Below are 19,803 nucleotides of genomic sequence, written 5' to 3'. Positions count from 1 at the left end.
TAGCAACATGGGAAGAAAATGTAAAAATACCAGAGCATTTCCAATGACTAAGAGATAAATGGCTATGCCAGTACAAAATTACCCTGTTTCTTATAATCATGGAAATAACCAGAGTATTTTAGGGCATTCATAGTAATACAAATATAAATGGTATTATGTTATTGCCTTACATATTTTCTTAGTTCATTTGGTTGCTGTGACAAAATACCATAAACTCTGTGGTTTATAAACAACAGAAATATATTGCTTATAGTCCTAGAGGCTTGGAAGTCTAAGACCAAGTCACTAGCAGATCTGGTGTCTGATGAACGCCTGCTTTCTGATTCATAAGTGTTACTTTCTAACTGTGTCCTCATGTGGTGAAAGGGACAAGATAACTTTTTTAGGTTACTTTCATAGAGGTCTTAATCCCATCCATGAAGGTGCTATCCTTAGGACCTAATCACCTGCCAAAGGCTCCACCTCCTAATACCATCACCTTGGGTGTTAGGATTTCAATATATAAATGGAGAGGGGGTGTGGACATAAACATTCACATCACAGGGCATGACGTACACATTTGTCCCAACATTAAGGTATGTTTTTACATGCTTTATTTTCATAAATCCCCATAAGAACCTCATGAGGCTTAAAGAGTTTAGTGATATTTCTAATTAGTATAATCTACTGTTAGCATGTTAGCAAAGACCCCAGCTTACATATTCTAATGTTAGGTCTTGAGTTCTCTACATTGCATTGGAAAATGTTCTTCATCACACACATACACAGACAGACATATGCACACACGGTGTACAACATAATATTGTGAGATACTGTATATATATATATATATATATAAAATGATTATTACAGTGAAGAGTTCTAAATGTAGACTTTGCCATTGTACAGAAGTCTGAGACTTGAAATTAGAAATAACTGACACCAATTATTTGGTTTCAAAAATATTTGTCCTAATCAGGGAAGAGATTAGTTTAAATGTCAATGCACAAGATGTTAAATCTCCAACATCCTTACGAATTAAAGATGGCCTTCTCAGATTTCTTGCTCTATTAGCACCTTAAAAATGTTTGAGACTTGATAAAACTCACCTCATTTAAATCCGGTGTAATAAAAATGACAACTGAATGTGAAAAAGAAATTTGGGTTAAAGTAATCAAATAAGGAAATGAATGTTCTCATCAATGGTTATTTGTTGAAAGAATGACATAGTAAATAATAATTCGAAGGGGATGATCAACTCAGCATACAAAGAATTATTTTTATGAGAGATAAGCATAGAGAAAAGTACAAGAGCAATATATTCTTTAGCAAATATGGATGATACACAGAGACTAAAGAACAGAATACACATTCTGAAAAATCAAAGAAAACATTAGAAACAAACCAAAATATTGGCAGTAGCTGGTTTTGAGATGTGGAATGATTCTAGCTTTTATCTCTTGTCTCTATTATTATCCATTTACCAATTTTTTCATTTTCTACATAATTTCCACATTCTATAAGATATACATGTTTTCTTTGTAGGTATGATATCATGAATCTGCAGTACACTGAAGCTAATCGCTATGATTATGTGCATGTTGGAACCTGGCATGAAGGAGTGCTGAACATTGATGATTACAAAATTCAGATGAACAAGAGTGGAATGGTGCGGTCTGTGTGCAGTGAACCTTGTCTAAAGGGTCAGATTAAGGTAAGCCACAAAGGTATTCTTGAATGGCATTTGTGAGGAGATCTATTGCCTGGGCATTAGCAGAAGAAAACAGACATCTTTTAAAACAAGACTGTTCAAAAAAGGGTGTGCCAGGCTGACTATTTTTGCTCTTGTGTTTAATAAAACTAAAAAGACAAAAGAGGATTAGAACACGGAGTAAGTAAACAATAGAATATTTAGAATAGTCTTTATTTGGATCACAATAATGTACTGAGATTTTAAGTACAGTTTAGGCAGCCAGAAGATGAATAATCAAATTAAAAATTGAAACAGAAGTAAATGTGGAAACCAAAACCAATAATATTGCTTAGTCATAGTTCTAACTCTTGTTAAAGAAAGCAAAAGCTGAACAATGCTAAGTAAGCATATAACCAAAATACCAGAAATTGAAGTAAGATAATATAGACACTCTGTTTCTCACTTTCCATTTCTCCCCCAAATTCTTTGTTTCACTTGAAGCTAGTATTTTTTCAAGCCAAGAGAGAGTCTCCACTTTCTAATTATTATCAGGAGTTTCTTCTTAGAGGTGGATTGGCAAGTGAGTAATTGTGACATTTTTGTATATAGAAAACTAGAGTGAATGAACATCAAATATTAAGCCCTTGGCTAGATGTGCTAGAGAGAAGTCTCAGTGAAGAAGGCATGGGAGCAACACTCTCCATATCCTATGCTATTTAAAACCAAACAGTGAGATGCACCAGGAAATGAAGCCTAGGGGAGTGATTGTGGACTGGCAGGGTATGAATTAGATGACCTAATAGGCCTTTCCCATCTCTAATTTTCTGTAATTCATCTTGGGGAGCAGACAGACTGTCATGCAAATGTCACACAGCACAGCTGGCACTAAAGTAGATCGTGTGTGAGGATCTAGCCCCCACTGTGCCGCAGTGTCATTCTCTGTATGGCAACTGCAGAACCATCTATGTAGGATAGACACTTGAGAAGCACACTAAGGAGTCCTCAGGGCAAGAATCTAGTCGTGTAGGGTGTTACTTTGGGTGTGAAGGCTGGAAAGGTCACATCTCAACTGACTAAAGAGGGTGAATAATCTGCAACCTGCAACATCTTTTGACAACTGAGAAGAGCTGTCCTGGTGGACTCAAAGTTTTAGTGCCTCCAGCCACATGGAAGAATAAACAAACTTCTGGGACAAATCACTTCCTTTTAAGTATCTTGCATTTTCTCTGTAGAAGTTGCACTAAAATACTTAATGATTGTCAGGACAACCACTGAAATCAGACTGGACTCCATTTTGGCACTATGATAGGGTGCTAGAGACCTCCTGCCATGGCCAAGGTAAATCCTTCAGTTGGTGGAGCATGGGAATACTTGATCAAGACGTTCTACATGAATGATGGAGTGTGAGGCATTCAGGAGGCATGGAGATAATGCTAGTTTCTTGTTTGTTTTTTTCCGTTTTCATTTTGGATTGAGTGGTGGGTACATGTGCTTGTTTGTTACAAGAACATATTGTGTAGTGGTGGGAATTGGGTCTCAGGTGGCCCATTCCCCAGGTAGTGAACATTGTAACCAATTGGTAATTTCTGAACTCTTACTCCCCTCTTTTCCTCTCCCCTATTGGTGTCCCCAGTATCTATTATTTTCATCCATGTTGCCATGTAATTTCTGCCTACAAGTGAAAATTTGTGGTATTTGGTTTTCTGTTTCTGTCAGTTTACTTAGGATGATGATCTCCAGCTCCATCCATGTTGCTGCAAAGGACATAATTTCATTTTTTATTGGTTGTGTAGAATTCTATGGTGTATATATACTACATTTTGTTTATCCAGTCAATCATTAGTGAGCACTTAGATTGGTTTCATGGATTTTTCTATTGTGAACAGTGCTGCAATGAGCATATAAGTACAGGTATCTTTTTTATATAGTGATTTATTTTCCTTTGGATAGATCCCTAGAATTGGGATTGCTGGGTTGAATGGTAATTCAGTTTTTAGTTATTTGAGAAATCTTGGGGAGATCCAAGATGGTCACCATGGAGCAGCAGAGTGGCACCATTCTTGCTGAGCAAGGTAGAGAGTAGGGACCAAGCCATCGATAGGCAGAGATACATTGAACACTTTTGGATGAGTGAAGCATCTTGCTCCCAGCAAAGTTTTCTTTGAACATACAGAGATCAGAAAACAATGGCAGACATGGAAATCTGGGTACCCCATCTCCTGCCATGCATCTGGCTCACATAGGAATTGAAGCCCTGCCTGGTGAACAAGAGTGGGTGAGTGTAGTTAAGATGCTTCAATTCTGTTCAATCCTTTCCAGCCATGTACATGTTGTCAGTCTCATGCAACAAGATTCCAGGTCAGGGCACAGTGGTGAGCAACCAGACCCCAAGCATAACAGGAAAAACAAAAACACAAAGCTGCACTTGGTCAGCAGCCTTAAGCACAATTTCTGCCAGCACAGTCAGGCAACCAACTCCCCAAATAGGGAAAGTCCACCTCCAGAGTGAACCTTGCTGGTACCCAGCCCATCTTTCTAGCCAGATTAGGAAGAATCACCTCCAAGTCATGCAGGTTTACAGGGCAGACCCCTCCTCTCTCCCTCATGGTAGGGAACTTGCTCTTTTTCAAGAGCAGAGCCTGAACTTGAACAGGGAGAGAGCAACACAAAAGACACCCAAAGGCTTTCACGGTGGGAAGGCTTTCAGAATAAAAATCACAGACAGCAGACAGTGGGGTTAATCCTCACACCCACTCTCTGCAGAGTGCTGCCACAAGATACCTGCCACAAGGTGGAGCAAGGAGTAGAAGTGAATATCCCTCCCTCTCTCACTGAGTGACCTATATTGAACCACAGAAAAGGCCCAACAGAGTGACTAGCTTCAGAGCAACAAAACCAAAAGAATTACAGAAAGAGAAGAGAGGCTTGTTGTAGATGAGAAAAAAAAATCAATGAAAAATATAGGCAACTCTCAGAGTACTGAAGAGACAGTGCCCAAAAAAAGCAGCTATGAGAGCACAGACAATGTAAACCTCCCCAAACAACCTGCCCCAGATGACAGTCACAGAAATCAGAGATTGGATAGCTAAAATGAACAGAGAACAAAGAAAAACTAGAATCAAAACCCAGCAAAGTAATATAGGAAGTAAAAGAGAATTGACCAATTTCAGTAAAGCCTATTCTGAAATAATGAAATTGAAGACCTCCATCCTGGAAATTGAGGAAAAAAAATCTCAAAGCTTGAAGATAAAAAATATGGAATTAATCCAATATATCAAAAACCATAGGAAAAAAGTTCAAAAATAAGGAGCAAAGCCTCTGAGAGATGTGGGACTATGCCAAGAAGCCAAATCTACACCTGATTGGTATTCCTGATGCAGAAAGGGAAACTGAGAACACCATGAAACAAACATCCTATGAGGTCATCCAAGAAAATTTCTCACCTCTCCCAAGAGAAGTGACCATTCAAGCACAAGAGATTCAGAAAATCCCCACAAGGTATCACATGAGAAGACCAACCCCAAGACATAGTAGTCTGCCTCTACAGAGTAGACATGAAAGAAAACCTTCTAAAGGCAGCAGAGAAAAAGATCAGACTACCTAATGGAAGACTCATCAAAATTATTCCAAACCTATCTGTAGAAATACTACAAGCCAAAGGGGACTAGAGTTCAATCTTTAACTTTCAGGCTGGAGTGCAGTGGCATGCTCACGGCCACCCCAGAGTTGACCTACCGGGCTCTGGCGATCCTTTCACCTCAGCTTTCTAGGTAGCACATGCTACCATGCCTGGATAATTTTTTATTTATTATAGAGATGAGGTCTTGCCAAGTTGCCTGGGTTAGTCTCAAATTTGCGGGCTCAGGCAGTCCACTTGCCTTGACCTCCCAAAGTGGCTGGAATTACTGAGGCTGAGCCACTGAGCCCAGTCTTTAACATTCTTAAATATAAACATTTCTGTCGGTGACCAGCACTGACCAAGGGTGGGTTAGGTCCCGCACCGGAGAATCAGGAGACGGCGAGAAGAGACCACTCGGAGGCAGTTCTTCTGGGAACAGTCTGATCAGGACTGAAGCCAATTTTATTCAAACCTTTTCCAACTTATATACCATTTTCTATACCCTCCAGCAGTGTGATAATCACTTGCTAGGGGCATACAAGTTCCGTGCTTTACAAACCACGCATCACAAGACTTGCAAGTTTCGAGCAAACAATTCGAACTCCATGATGCCTGACGTGCTTCACAAAACTCACATCAAGGTCACAGGTGCACAATTTCAATACAGTTTGTTCAAAATGTCTTCCATAGTGTTCGATAAATCATTCATATTATACTCTTTGTACTAAACCCTGATTTAATACAAAAACTTTCTAAGTTAACTCTAGGTTCAATCCAAGTTCACCGACTCCTAATATTTTTTAACGATTGATATTATCTACTTAACACTATACTATAATCTATAAGTTTACTTAAAGACTTAATTTTTATTTTATTCCATTAACCTATTATGACTCAACATAGTGCCCTGTAATTCTATAACAATTAATTCAAACCTTATTCTTTACCATGACTTATATGAGTTTCATAAACCTAAACTTTAATTTTTATATGATCTAGTGATTGGACTTTAAACCAAAACTTAAATCTTTTTTCCTAGTACATTAATACATGGCTACGTGTAAAATTTCCTATTGTCATATTAGAAGCAAAACAGCACCGTTGGGAAAATTTCAGTATACTAATCAAAGGATCTTAAAATTGGCCTACAGGAACAGGAACTAAAGTCATAATCTGAGAAAAGGAAACTTAAAAGCTTAAACAAAACTTAAAAGTTTTCTATGAATGCTTATTACTGTTTAAATCTTTTCAATGGAAATTGTATCATCTTAAATGTATGTTTTATTCAAACAAGTCTATTCTAAAAATCAAATAGTAGCTGTCACACTCTTGGATAATGGGCTGCACGGTTACCATGACAATGACCTCGGGCTGAAGCAAATGGAGTTTTGGCATGTAACGAAACTAGAAAAACGCCCTGCCTGGCTAGAGGCAGGGCAATAAAACTATTATGGTAACTTAGTTTCTAATCTTAATCCTAGGAGAAACTGCCTTTGGGAACAAGAGCTAACAAACCAGTCTACCAGGAAATAGAAGTTAAAAAATATCTAGAAAGAAGTAAAACTTAGAAGGGACAAGGTCATAAAAAATAATTCTGCTATACAACTTTCCATCAGGTGTATAGAGATTTACTTATAAGTTTTACTGCCATGTATGCACACTGGTCACTAATCACATGCCAATATTATAGGTATAACTGATATCCTATGTCAGAGGCGATCTTCCAGATGGGCCTTTATAGGCCTCAGCCATGTAGCTATAGATGTTGACTCACAACACATTTCCAATCAAGAATTTCCTACCCTACCAAGCCAAGCTTCATTGATAGAGAATTAAAATCCTCCCCAGTCATCCAATACCTAACAGAATATACCATCTCCAGACCAGCTCCTCAGGAGACACTTAAGAAGGTGTTGAGCACAGGAAAAATAAAAAAGAACAGTCATACCCATCACAAAAGTACAGTCAAACACAGAGTCAAGAGAGCACAGAGTACTCGCAAAAATGAAAACACACACACATAAATACAAAAGTAAAAAGCAAACAAATTAACCCCCTAAGAGCCCTGTGACAGGGATAAACTCTCACGTTTCAATAATCAGTTTAAATGTGAATGGACTTAATGCACCACTGAAGAGCTATAGAGTGGCAAACTAGATAAAGAAGTATGATCCAACAGTCTACTGCCTCCAGGAAACTCATCTCACTGCGAAGGACACCCACAGGCTCAAAGCTGGAACCTGGAAAATGTTCCTTCAGACAAATGGAAAACAGAAAAAAGCAGAACTAGCTATTCTGATATCAGACCAAGCAAACTTATAGCCATCAAAAGTTAAAAAGGACACTACATAAAGATAAAAGGCTAAATCCACCAGCAAGGGATATTCATCTTAAACATATATGCACCCAATAAAGGAGCATCAGGTTTTACCAAAAAACTACTAAGTAAACTAAGAGAGTACATCAACTCTCACACAATCACAGTTGGAGACCTAAATAACCCACTAACAGCTCTAGATAGATCATCAAGACAAAAAAATCAACAAAGAAATCTGGAACCTTAACTAATTGCTTGATCAAGTCTATTTAATAGACATCTACAGAAAATACCTAACATCTGCAGAGTATACATTCTATTCATCAGCACATGGAACATACTCTAATATCAACCACATTCTCAGACATAAATGAAGTGTGAACAAATTTCAAAAGATTGAGATAATACCATGCATCTTCTCAGATCACAGTGGAATAAAAATAAATATTCCAACAACAAGATCCCCCCAAAACATGCAAAGACATGGACACTAAACAACATGCTGCTGAATAGCTTCTGGGTAAACATGGAAATCAAGACAGAAATAAAAGGCATTCTGGAACCAAATGAAAATGAAGACACACCTTATCAGAATCTCAGGGATGCCATCAAAGCAGTGTTAAGAAGAAAATTCATAGCATTGCACATACACATCAAGAACACAGAAGGATCACAAGTAAACAACCTAACATCACACCTAAGGGAGTTGGAAAGGCAAGATCATCTAAATCCTAACTTTAGCAAAAGAATCCAGATCACCAAGATAAAAATCACAGTTGCAGGATATAGAAGACAAATATATATATATACATATTTTTTGAGTTGGAGTCTCACTCTGTCGCCCAGACTGAAGTGCAGTGGCCGCTCCCAGCCACCACAGCCTCGACCTGCTGGGCTCCGTTGATCCTTCCGCCTCAGCCTTCCAAGTAGCTGGAACTACAGGTGCGCGCTACCACACCCGGCTACTTTTTGATTTACTGTAGAGATGAGGTCTCGCCAAGTTACCCAGGCGGGTCTCTATCCCGCAGGCTCAGGCAATCCACTCACCTCAGCCTCCCAAAGGTGCAGGATTACAGTCTGAGCCACCGAGCCCGGCTGAAGACAAAAATATTATAGAAGGAATAAGACGGCAAAAAGCTGGTTCTTTGAAAGGATAAATAAAATTGATAGACCTTTGGCCAGATTGACTAAAAAAAAAAAAGAAAGAAAAAAAGAGGAAGTTCAAATAACACAATTAGAAAAAGGCAAAGTCACAAATGACTCTGAAGAAAATCCAAAGATTATCAGCGACTACTATGAACACCTGTATGCAAATAAACTAGAAAACCCAAAGGATATGGAGGACTTTATGACATCATTCAACCTCCCAAGGTTGAAACAAGAAGAAATTGAAACTCTAAACATACCAATAACACAGGAGATTGACTCCCCACAAAAAAATCCCCAGTCCAGATGTCTTCCCAGCTGAATTCTACAAGACATATAAGGAGGAGCTGATATCAATTTCATTGAACATATTCCAGGCAATGAAGAACAACGGAATCTCCCTAACTCATTTGTAAAGATAGCATCATACTGATACCCAAACCTGGCAAAGACCCAAAAAAGAAAAGATAATTACAGGCCAATCTCCTTGATGAACATAGATGCAAAAAACCTTAGCATGATTCTAGCAAATTGGATCCAACAACACATCTCAAGTATCATCCACCTTGACCAGGTAGACTTCATTCCTGGGATGCAGGGTGGGTCAACATTTGTAAGACCATAAACATAATTCAGCACATTAACAGTTGTAAAACCAAGAACCAAGAATGTTTATATATCATTAGATGCTGAAAAAGCATTTGAGAAAATTTCACATCCCTCCTTGATAAAAACCCATGAACATCTAGGCATAAAAGGGACATTCCTAAAAATAATAGAGTCATCTATGATAAACCCACAGCCAACATTTTGCTTAATGGACAGAAGTTAGATGCATTTCCCCTAATAATGGGAACAAGACAAGGAAGCCCATTCTCACCCCTCCTGTTAAACATAGTGCTGGAAGTTTTATCCAGAATAATCAGGCAAGAGGAGGAAATCTGAGGTATCCAAATAGGAAGGGGGGAAGTTAAGCTATCCCTCTTTGTTGACAATACAATTTTATACCTTGAAAATCCTAAGGATTCTGTCAAAAGCCTCCTTGCACTGATAAACAACTTTGGTAAAGTCTTGGGTTACAAAATCATTGTGTAAAAGATAGTCGCATTTTTATACACCAGCAACAAGCAGAAAACCAAATAAAAAGCACAACCCCATTCACAATAGCCACACAAAAAAGAAATGCCTTGGTATCCACCTAACCAGAGAAGTGAAAAATCTTTATAATGAAAATTATAAAACACTACTCAAAGTAATCAAGGATGACACAAACAACTGGAAAACCATTCCATGCTCATGGATTAGAAGGATCAATATTGTCAAGATGTCCATCCTATCCAAGACAATCTACAGATCAAATGCAATATTCATTAAATTTTCAGCATCATTCTTCTCAGAACTGGAAATGATAATACAGAAATTCATATGGAAACAGAAAAGAGCACAGATAGCCAAAACAATTCTCATCAAGAGAAACAAAGTAGGAAGTTTCACTTTAAACTTTATTACCAGGCCACATTAACTGAAACAACCATATTGGTACAAGAATAGGTACATAGTCCAATAAAACAGGACAAAGATTCCAGAAGCAAAAGCATGGTTACTCAACCAACTCATCTTTGACAAAGCCACCAATAATAATCACTGGAGATAGGAGACCATATTTAGCAAATGGTGCTGGGAAAATTGGCTGACCACAAGTAGAAGAATGAAACTGGACCCTTACTTATCACCATACACAAAAATCAACTCAAAATGGATCAAAGACCTACATGCAAAACCTCAAACTATGAGAATCCTAGAAGAAAATGTAGGAAATACCCTTATGCACATCAGAATAGGCAACAAATTCTTGACCAAATCTCCAAACATCAATGCCATAAAAGCTAAGATAAGCATGTGGGACCTTTTCAAACTGAAAAGCTTTTGCATAGCAAAAGAAATCATCAAGAGAATAGACAACCCACAGAATGGGGAAAATATTTGGAAAGTATGCTTCTGACAAAAATCTAGCATCCAGGATCTATAAATAGCTCAAATGAAGTGAAAGAAAAATAAACAAACAACCCCATTTAAAAGTGGGCAAAGGACATAACAGGCATTTCTCAAAAGATGACATACAAGCAGCCAATAGACACATGAAAAACTACTGAGTCTCACTTATCATCAGAGAAATGCAAACTGTAATGAGGTATCACGTAACGCCGGTAAAGATGGCTATCAATAATAAGTAAAAACAAAACAGATACTGTCATGGGTGCGGAGAAAAACTAACACTTCTACACTGTTGGTGGGAATACAAGCTAGCTCAATCTTTATGGAAGGCAGTGTGGCGATTCCTAAAGGAACTAAAAGTTGGCCTTCCATATGATTCAGCAATCCCTCTCCTGGGAACATACCCAGATAAACATAAATGGTTCTACAAAAAAGACACTTGCACATGCATGTTTATTGATGCCCTATTCACAATAGCAAAAACGTGGAACCAATCCTCTTGCCATTGAAAGTGAGCTGGATAAAGAAAGTGTGGTACATGTGTACCATGGAGTATCATGCAGCCATAAAGAAGAACAAAATCGTGGACTTCACAGCAAATTGAATGGAGTTAGAGACCATCCTACTAAGTGAACTACCTCAGAAACAAAGATCTGAATACCACATGTTCTCACTCAGAACTGGGCCTGGAACATTAGTCACTTTAGTATAAGGGAGGGATCGGCAGTCACTGAGCTCTGTTAGGGGAAGTAAGGAGAAAAAAGCGTGTGACAAGACAAATGGTACTTGGTTCATTACCAGGGAGAGTGAGACCAGTTAGAAGCTTAAACTGCACCTGCATGCTGCCTATTTATCTAGTTAATCCTCACTTGCACCCCACTTTCCTATAATAAAATAAAAATTTTTTAAAAGAAAAAATCTCCATACTGTTTTCCAGATATTGAATAGTTTACAGTCTCACCAACAATGAATGAGCATTCCCTTTTCTCTGAACTGCATCGACATCTTGGTGTTCTTTAATTTTCTTATAATAGCCACTGATTTCTCAGTGTTTTAATTTACATTTCCCTGATGATTCCTGATGTTGAGCTTTTTTCCTGTGTGTCAGCTGGTTGTATGTCTTCTTTTGAGAAATACCTATTCAAGTCCTTTGCCCACTTTTTTGAGTAGGTTATTGATTTTTTTCATGGTGAGTTGTTCGATTCCCTCATAGATTTTGAGTATTAGCCCCTTGAGGCATAATTTACAAATATTTTCTCCCATTCATTAAGTTTTCTGCTCACTCTGTTGATTATTTCTTTGGCTGTGACACTGCTAGTTTCTAATTAGTGCAGAAGTATTTCTGTCGTATAAAAATGGTTCCAGTTAAAGCGTGTGTATGGGCTACTTCTCCTGAAACATCCATTTCTGATTCTCATTCAGACAGAATACTTCCACACGAAGCTGTCTAGTGGTATGGACTATGTGCTCTGAAATACAGAGGCTGCAAAATTCCCCTTGCCTGTTGTCACAAGATGCTAATCCAACACATTCTGGTTGAACCATCTTCTCTAGATGGTGAGAAAAATCAAGACATCTGTGGACTGAAGTCTTAAGGTGGAGAGAGCACAGAACCCCTAGGCTCATGCAATTCTACCACCCAAAGAATGTCATACATCAGGCTCAGATCTTCTTTCCGGAGAGTTTGGGGTATACCATTGAGGCTGCTGTGTAGACAACTACTGGGAAATGGTTTATGAAACTGCAACATTCAGTTTTGTAGGATATAAAGAAAAAAACCTGGAAGAAAAAAACAAATTGTTCCAAAGATTCACTGTATTCCAGCTCCCTTTCATAGTTCCCTGCTGTCACTCTGACTGCTGGCAGGCCATGAATGGGTGCTCATATACCATATGTTTTCCCATTTGTGCATTCCAGGAGACAGACCTTTGTTCTCCCCAGTTCAGAGGCAGGGCTGCCTGCGTACGTATCTGCACTTAGACACTGAAGTATTTCTGGCATCATGTTTGTGCTACGACCATGCAGTGTTAGCAAAGGAAACCCCAGAAGTCATTGCTGAGGCATTAAGTGGCACTCACTATAGATGCAAAGCTCTTGGGGACCAATTTTAGCAATATTGTATATTGTGCAGGAGGAAAATATGCCTGTTCTCAATAGTACCTAGAGTGGAGGTGAAGGGAGATGTTTGTTTCCCATAAGCACTTTGGGAGGTATAGAAACAAATGAAACCTGCATCTCATTTACCAAATAAGAGCGCATACATTCTAACATCACTAATTTGCCACCTGCCAGGCCCAGGATGCATTGAGCCAGATCAATAGCCATTTTGAAGATGGAAGAGAGAGAGGCAGCTTACAAGGTGATTGCAGGACATATGCTTGCATTAACTGGGAAATGTAACTTCTAGGAATAGGTTATTCATTTTAAATGTTAAATGACATTTAAAATGTTAAATAATAACTTGACATCTTTTCTGATAATTCATAGAACTTTCTTGTGATAAGTTTTTTGGTATAGTTAGAAGCCCAGCTTTGTTATTGATTTTTAGAAATATAAATATATATCATAAATATACTATCTTATGAAAGCAGGCAGTGAATTTAGTCATATCACAAACACAGGGAAATAAATTAATTTTTTTATTGTTGTGTGTTTCATTAGAATTGAGGCTGGGAAAAAAAAAGAAGCTCAGGTCAGGTGGTTTAATAGGGAAAATTAATAGAAGAAACTGGGTATAAAAGTAAATGGGGATGCTGAGGCAACTCAAAGATGAGCAGAATCTATTCCCACTCTAGGGTTAGAGGGACCAAGGGAGAGCTCACAACTACTACCTGAGATACCCCTGAAGTGGGAAGGGGGAGGGCATCCTGACTTATCTGTTGTCCTTCTTTTTAGTCTTCCAATCGCTTGTTCTATTTTGCCAAACCTATCCGGAAGACAATTAGCAAGAGATCCTGGAAAATGCAGCTCACAGGCATCAGGTTGCCTTGTACCCTAAAAACTACGCAAGGCTTAAGTGCTATGTGTATTCCCATTGGAGAAATCCCAGAGAAACAAGAGTGAAGGAAAAAGAGAAATAAGAATAGAAAGATAGGGAGATGACAAAACAAAGCAAAACAAACAAGGTGACACATTATTAAGCATGAGACTGCTTCACTGAGCATAACCAGTCACTTGTCCTCACAACAGCTCTGGATTGCCTATTTGGACAAATAGAAGAAGGAAAGAAGAGGATTGAATGTGACCACACAATCCTATTTTCTGCTTCCTGCAGTAAAAGTTTATGTTCACAGGGAGCTACATATCTCATCCCTGTAGGCAGCTACTGAGGAAACCTGAGTCCATGCCCTGTTACAAGCACTAATTCAGATTCTTGGAGCTGTGTGAAGAGTGAGAGCCTGCATGGGTCCCTAATGGTCTAGTCTGGACTTCTGCTATGGTGAGTCCAGTAACGGCAGTCCTGGAGCCCAGCACCTACTCCAAGGGAGGTTGAGACAGACAGCTGGAGATGCCAGAAGATGAAGCAGAAGAGGTAAATGCTGGGGTAGTGGTCACAGCTGTGTCCTAGTCTCTCCAAGAGCCTATAGCCAAGGACCCAAGACACATGTAAGGCCAAAGAAAGTGTGAAGCAGCACATAAAATGTGGACAGTGTTTCTTTTTTTTCTTTTTTCATTGAAGAATGTTACTTGTGCAAGTCAGAATATGATATCAATTAAATGGTGACAACTTGACCAATAAACAAGAATATGCTCTTCCATGGCTAGGAAGGGAGACTGCCACATCTGACAGGTCCCAAAGATACATGGAGAAATGTGGACAGGGTTGTAGAAGCACACAACTGGGGCCTGGTGTGTGTGTTGGTATGACATACAGAATCTGCTACAGTTTTCCTTACTGTGGAGAAGAACAGGGGTAAGACAGGGTACTAAAGTAAAGGAAAGAGAAGGGAAAGGAAGGAGAAGGGAGGGAATGGAGATCAGGGGTTAACATTGATCATGTTTTAATGCAAGTACAATAGATGTTTTACAGACATCATGTCAATTACCCCTCGAAACAACCCTTTTGAAGCAAGTATTATCACCCCCATGTTAGAGATGAGGATTCTGAGACAAGAAGGGTTGAATCACGTGCCCCCACTTCTCTCAGCTAGGAAGTGCTAAGGCTGGGCTCGGAGACAACCCAAAGCTGTTATCATCCCACAGACACATGTTGTTCAACTCTTTCATTATATGAACTGGCATATTTCCTACAAAAGCAAATTCCGATTTCTAAGCTTTATTTTTCCAATAGTTCACAATAAAATAATAGTAATACACTTTAATAATTCTGAGAAAACAAAATTCATGATTAAAGAAACAATATTTGTGTATCAGGATGGGAGAGTTTAATGGAGACTAGAATACTGGCAAAGAAGCAAGGGAAGAATCCTGAAGATTGCTTTCAAGGCCTCCTCTTCTTTCTTTTCCTTCTTTTTTCTATATTCTCTCTTCTTCTGTTTCCCTTGTCCCTTAAATTTGTCTTTGGAGTCTTTATTCCAAGAATTATGGGTTTGAGCCAGGAGATTGGGTAGAGGGGGGAGATGATCATTACTTCCTCCTGTCCTCACCCAAGCATTCACAAGAGAATTCTGGGGAAATTAAGTGAATGTGGCATATACTATGTTTCCTTATTTGCGCATGCCTTATTATCATATAGTAAAATGACACCTTATTTATGTAGACCAAAGCTTAATTTCATATATCTTACAAATTGTAGATGTTACAGTTTAGACTTGAGAATTGAGTTAACTATTTTCATTCATGAGAAAAGACTGGTTTAATCTTTGTTGAAATTCTTTACTAGGAACAAGAATGCTTAGTTTCAAAAGACATTATAAGTGTGGCCCTCACAAGGCTGTGTAATTTAAATTTTCAGAGAGTCCAGTGGTGAGCTTTAGCCTCTGTTTTTTCATGGATGAGCAAGGAACCCAAAGAACAGGTTTGTTGAGTATCAAAGTAAAGAGGCATACTCATTCTCATTATTATCTAAGATATCCTCAAAGGTGGAAGGAAGTGAAGGAAATTTAAGAAGCCATTGATATTTGTTTCTAATTGGAACTTTAAGTGTGCATTATTATGTAATGCTGCTGGAGGGGTTTAGGTGTGACTTGGGTGAAGTTTTCAGTGAAGAAAACTTACCATTTCTGATAACACTCTTATTTTCAAAATACAACTGCTAATATTAATTTTTACACTGACACTGTCACCTTTCAATATAAGCCATTGATTTAGAAGTAGACAAATTGTTTTAGATCATGTATCTTCAAGACACTGTAGAGATTGGGGTTGGGATCTCAGATTCCAGAATATTTGTTATCTTTAGCACCATAAGATTATCCATGTAAAGTGGGCTGTTGAAATAATTCTTTCCTTAGCTTCTTCACTTTTTTTTTTTTAGCTAGAGTCTCATTCTGTCACCCAGACTGGAGTGCAGTGGCCGCTCCCGGCCACTGCAGCCTCGACCTGCTGGGCTCCGGCGATCCTTCCGCCTCAGCCTTCCAAGTAGATGAAACTACAGGCGCGCGCTACCATGCCTGGCTAATTCTTTATTTTTTTGTAGAGATGAGGTCTCACCAAGTTGCCCAGGTAGGTCTCGAACCCGCGGGCTCAGGCAATCCACTCACCTCAGCCTCCCAAAGTGCTGGGATTACAGGCTGAGCCACCGAGCCCGGCTGCTTCTTCACTTTAACACAGTTTTCTCTTTCTCTGAAAAATGTTCTGTCCCTCAAAGAGCTCTGTATATTTACAATTCCTTATTTAGCTTAAGTTAAGCATTATTTGGTAAAAGATGCTGTCTTTCTGGAAAATTGGATACTCATACTTGACCAAAATTGTGCCACCCTACTTTTCTATAATAAGAAAAATAATGTAATAGGATAAAGTCAACAATCTAGAACATATAATATAGAACATATGTATATAGGTCTTTGTATGTGTATGTGTGTGTATTATACTTTTACAATTTGCTACTAATTCATCCTGTTGCTTTATACAGAAATAGCTATAGGAAATAGATGTGTCTTGAGTTTATGCTATCCAGCAGTAAAGTTGAAAAAAGAATGTGGGGGCATTATTATTTTCTTATCAAGGTTATGACACACCTGTCAGCATCACAATTTAATGTACGTGGGGGGGAAAGACCCCTTCAATAATGTGATAGAATATGAAATTTGTCTTGTGTGAAATCATCTAGATAAACCTTGAAAAGCATTATCATTTAATTTACTTTGCAATGATGCAAACATTGCGACATGTCCATCAAAATATAAAATAACCAAAGATATAACATCATTACCTGGTAAGATCTACCACTCAGTGAGATATTGTCCATTTGATCTCAATGCTTGTGATTGAAGAGTTGGAGAAATGAGAAACTCTAAAAGTACAGGGAAAATGGGACTGGAAGAAGATATACAATGCATCCTCATTCACCCATCCTACTCTCATGTTGAATCTAAATAGCTTATCTGCTGATTTTCTTCTAGATCACGTTGTGGATCATACTGGACTGATTGATGTATACTCATTTTGGGGAATTCAAAGTGTGTCACACTGTGGTTGTACTTCCTTATTCTTCTAGCTATTTTTGTTTTTATTGGTTAACCTATAGAATTTAAAAACATTTAGAAATAATTTCATTCTCCCCCAGTGCATGTGCCGCAAAACTACTTGGATATGTTTGCTTTCCTTCATGGCAGTATGAGGAGGAATTTTGTCTTGAATTTGATGACAACAGATTTTAGACTGAAAATTACTTCAAAAAGAGTTCCTATTAAGCAAACAATCATCACTCTCTGATTACAGCCTGTTTTTCACTAGCATGTCATGACCCTGTCCCCATAACCCAGTCTTTCTATTCCTACTTGGTTGTAGTCATATGAGATTTTTTTTCTTTTGCCATTACATGCCTACTAACTATGGATTATCTTTGAATACTTTCCATATCTGTAATGAGTATTTTCATTCCTCTTCAACTGTCTCCTTATTTTCTCATAACTTTAACCTAGTTAATAAAGACTTCCCTCCTTTGTTCTCATTAAAAAAATAAAATATTAATGAATAGTATAATAATTACCATATATCTATCAGACCTTTTTAAAAATTGTAAATCTTTTACTGTGTGTCCTCTTCTTTCCCTCCTTCTCCCCCTTTCTTTTTCTGAACTATTTAAAAGTAAGGTAAAAATATCATGAAATATTCTGCCTTGATACCTCAGCTTACATCTTCTAAGAATAAGGACAATTATCCTATAATGATAAAATCATAAGAAAGTTAATGATAACATCATCAATCATAACTGTTCCATCAACCTCAGCTTTCTCTTTTTGTGAATCAAAACAAACTAACCATTTAAATTATTTGTAGTTATTATAACTATTTTGGTAACCAGTAAAACAATGATTAACTTCTTCCATTATGCAGTATTTTCTTAGTTCTGCAGTATAATGGTGGGTTCAGAATATAAATTACCCACAGACACATCAAAAAATTCTGTATCTGAGAAGCCTAAACTTCTATAATGATGATTTGATTGGTCTCTGCTACTGAAAACATACTGACTAAAATTTTGAGTAAAAAAAATCTGAAGCCAAAATGCTGTCTTTTTTCTCTTATTGTACATGTGAAAAAATAAAATTACTATAGTATATCTAAAAGAGGGGAAACTTTGCAAACACTGCTCATAACAAAAATCCTATGTAAGTATCATTAGTTTATCCACAACCACTCTGAGTAATACCTTCACCTCTTCCTCTTTGACCAGTATCTGTGCTGGTCTCCCTGTTACTGAACTTTTGATGATTTCATTAGCTTCAGACCTAGCCTGTCTGCCACTTTGGGGGACAAGTCCCAGTGGAGATTACTGTGAATCACAAGCTATTAGGCCTAGCAGGGGGCATAGCAAGTCTGACATGTCTTAGGTGGCAGTGGCATAAACAGGTCCTATTTATTTTTTAAGTAAACATTTATCGAAGTACATATAGAAAACTAGAGGACAAAGGCACAGACATAAATATGTACGATATTCTTCCTACCTAGGCTTTGCTCTAGTTGTTCTCTCTGCCGAGAACACTCTTCCACCAAATATATCCAGAGCTTCTATTCTTTCCTTCTCTCAAGTTTTCACTCAAATGGCAATATCTTAGTGAGACTTTACCTGACCACCATATTCAAAATCACAAGGCCCTATTCCAGATGGCTTCCTATCAGGTCTGGGAACAGGGTAAGGCAAGTGAGGTACCTAGGACAGAGACTTTCAGGAGGCAGTAGCTCTCAAAGTTGTGCTAAGAACTTCCCTTGCCTCACCTCGGTTCCTGCCTTGCAACCTATTCCTCTTTCTGGCTACAGATTTTTTCGAGCTCTTTTTCTAGAATGGTAGCTCCTCCTGGGTAAGGATATTATCTGTTTTGTTCACTGATTGTTTCTAGCCTTGACATAGTGCCTGGCACATTGTAGGTGCTCAAATGCATATTGTGAATGAATGGATGAATGAGCAAATGAATAATTGAATGAATATACTCTGCATAGGCATTTTATGGATACACAATAATTGTACATACTTATGGGGTATATGTGATATTTTGTTACATCATACAATATGTAATAATCTGTCAGTATAATTGGAATAGCCATCATCTAAACATTTATCATTTCTTTATGTTGGAAAAATTCCAAATCTCCTCTCCTAGCTATTTTATTTTATTTTATTTTTTATTTTTTTTAAATCAATATTTTTTATTATGATATTTTGGGGTACAGTTGAGGGTTAGGTATACAAATATGCTTCATTCAGGCCCCCTTGTTGATAACAGATGTCTCCCCATCCCCAGATAGATGTTTACTACCATCAGTCCCATCCCCCTCCCCCCCCCATAGTTTCCCACCACTGTTAGTCATTTTCCCACGGCAGTGCGTGGATGATCAAGGTCTACTATATGAGTGAGAACATGTGATATCCAGATCTTTTTTTCTGTGAGAGGTCACTCAGTATTATAGACTCTAGTTCCATCCAGGTTG

General features: G+C 38.1%; 1 protein-coding gene across 1 annotated transcript in view; it reads left to right on the top strand.

Annotated features, from left to right (window-relative positions):
* The first annotated feature begins 546 nt into the window (after positions 1–546).
* The window catches only part of LOC103269071 (metabotropic glutamate receptor 1-like), an 84,266-nt gene continuing 65,009 nt past the window's right edge, over positions 547–19,803 (top strand). The window contains 2 exon segments of the mRNA XM_021716870.1: positions 547–575; positions 1,525–1,693. Coding sequence (XP_021572545.1) covers positions 547–575; positions 1,525–1,693 — 198 coding nt within the window.

Source organism: Carlito syrichta, unplaced genomic scaffold (genome assembly GCF_000164805.1).
Source record: "Carlito syrichta isolate Samal-C Ts95f unplaced genomic scaffold, Tarsius_syrichta-2.0.1 Scaffold309054, whole genome shotgun sequence".
Classification (NCBI taxonomy): domain Eukaryota; kingdom Metazoa; phylum Chordata; class Mammalia; order Primates; family Tarsiidae; genus Carlito; species Carlito syrichta.
The sequence above is the reverse complement of the archived record's forward strand: the minus strand, read 5'-3'. Positions and strand labels throughout refer to the sequence as shown.